This window comes from Monopterus albus, unplaced genomic scaffold, assembly GCF_001952655.1.
Source record: "Monopterus albus unplaced genomic scaffold, M_albus_1.0 scaffold121.1, whole genome shotgun sequence".
Classification (NCBI taxonomy): domain Eukaryota; kingdom Metazoa; phylum Chordata; class Actinopteri; order Synbranchiformes; family Synbranchidae; genus Monopterus; species Monopterus albus.
Window position 1 is genome coordinate 1,597,142 of NW_018128001.1, and position 1,449 is coordinate 1,598,590.

At 47.8% G+C, this 1,449-nt stretch overlaps 1 protein-coding gene across 2 annotated transcripts in view; it reads left to right on the forward strand.

The window, feature by feature from the left end:
- LOC109966914 (MKRN2 opposite strand protein) overlaps positions 1-1,213 on the forward strand; it is a 3,986-nt gene extending 2,773 nt beyond the window's left edge. For both annotated transcript variants that reach the window (XM_020612159.1, XM_020612160.1), the window contains exons 3-5: positions 489-538; positions 611-779; positions 913-1,213. In XM_020612159.1, the coding sequence (XP_020467815.1) occupies positions 489-538; positions 611-779; positions 913-1,135 (442 nt within the window). In that variant the 3' untranslated portion in view covers positions 1,136-1,213. The remainder of the gene's footprint in view (positions 1-488; positions 539-610; positions 780-912) is intronic.
- Positions 1,214-1,449: the final 236 nt, after the last annotated feature.

Consider the following 1,449-nt stretch of genomic DNA (forward strand, 5'->3'; position numbering starts at 1 on the left):
CCTTTGCCTCGCCTGTGGTCTCTGCCATCTTGGACTTTGGTTTATTCCTGGTTTTGTGTGTTTTCAGTTTAGGATTTACAGTAGCTCCCTGACTTGACTGTTTAGTTGTAGTTTTTTGTGAAAGTCTTTGTGTTTGTCAGGTCAAGCCTTTGGATCCTTCCTAAGCCTGAACCTAACACCTCAGTAATGAACATATAATTTAATTTATACATTGGACATTTTCACCAAAAACTGAAACATTTTGAGCTTCATAAACAGATGCTAAAGCAAAAGTGTTGCACTGAAGTGCACACAGCTGTACGGTGTAACTAATAAAGGTGAGAGTACATATACTCACAGGTACATGCATGTTGTAGCACTGGGGTGGAGCAGTCCTGGGTGGGCCCCCCAGCCTGCACAACAGACAGTCCCGACTCAGTCTGTTGGCTCCAGCCTTCATTACAATTTACACAGTCTAAAGCATGTTTTTGCTGCTGTTTGATCTTCAGAGAGTTTGATGGGACATCAGATCTACACACTGGCATCTCCAGCACCAAAGGTAGGACTCCAGGGTCAGAGGTCCGGTCTACGTCTGTATAGACTGGATAAATAAACATTGACCTGTGTGCAGGTGTTGTGTATAATTACACTCGCACCGGGGTCCGCAGAGACCAGAGTGGGTGGGAGCAGTGCATCAGTGTTCCTCTGGTCCGACCCGATATGTTTCACCTGCTGGCTCAGTGGGACCAGTACCTGGACCGCTTCTCTGAAGGACCCATGTGGGACCCTGCCTGGCACAGGTATACCCCACACTTACTGTTCAAACTAAAAGACTTCCAGTCTGACACTATGCAGTTTTCACCCTGTTAGGTAATGCCCGCCTCCCTCTTTCTCGTGCGCTCCCGCCTCTCTATTTCACCATCTGTCTCTCAGGTTTGATGACGACCACCATAACTGCTTCAGTTTCTGTCTTTGCTTCATTAATGGCATCCTGGTGGCTGAGGGGCGGAGCTCGCTGAGCAGAGACTCCTTCACTAACACCTTCATCCTACCGAAGATGAGGAGGGTCTCCAAGTACACGATGCTGTATCAGCACATCCAGGTCCACCAGTTCTACATGGTGGACCGGCAGCAGGACACACCAGTCACCAGTTAAACCAGTTAATGTTGAGTCGGTGTGTAACTTCGCTAAAACAATGTCGGACTCCGTAGTTTTCTCTGGACCCCTACCCAATGTGACCAGTGATGACATGTTTAGCCGCATGTCGTCATTCAACCGCTGGCTGTCTAGGTGGTGCCCAGAAAATAACGTGGGCTTCATAGACAACTGGAAAACATTTTGGGGAAAACCTGGTCTGATTAGCAGAGACGGCATCCATCCCACTTTGGGTGGTGCAGCTCTTTTATCTAGAAATCTGGACGAGTTTGTTTTACAACCTAAATTATGACAACCCAGAGTTGAGTCCAGGA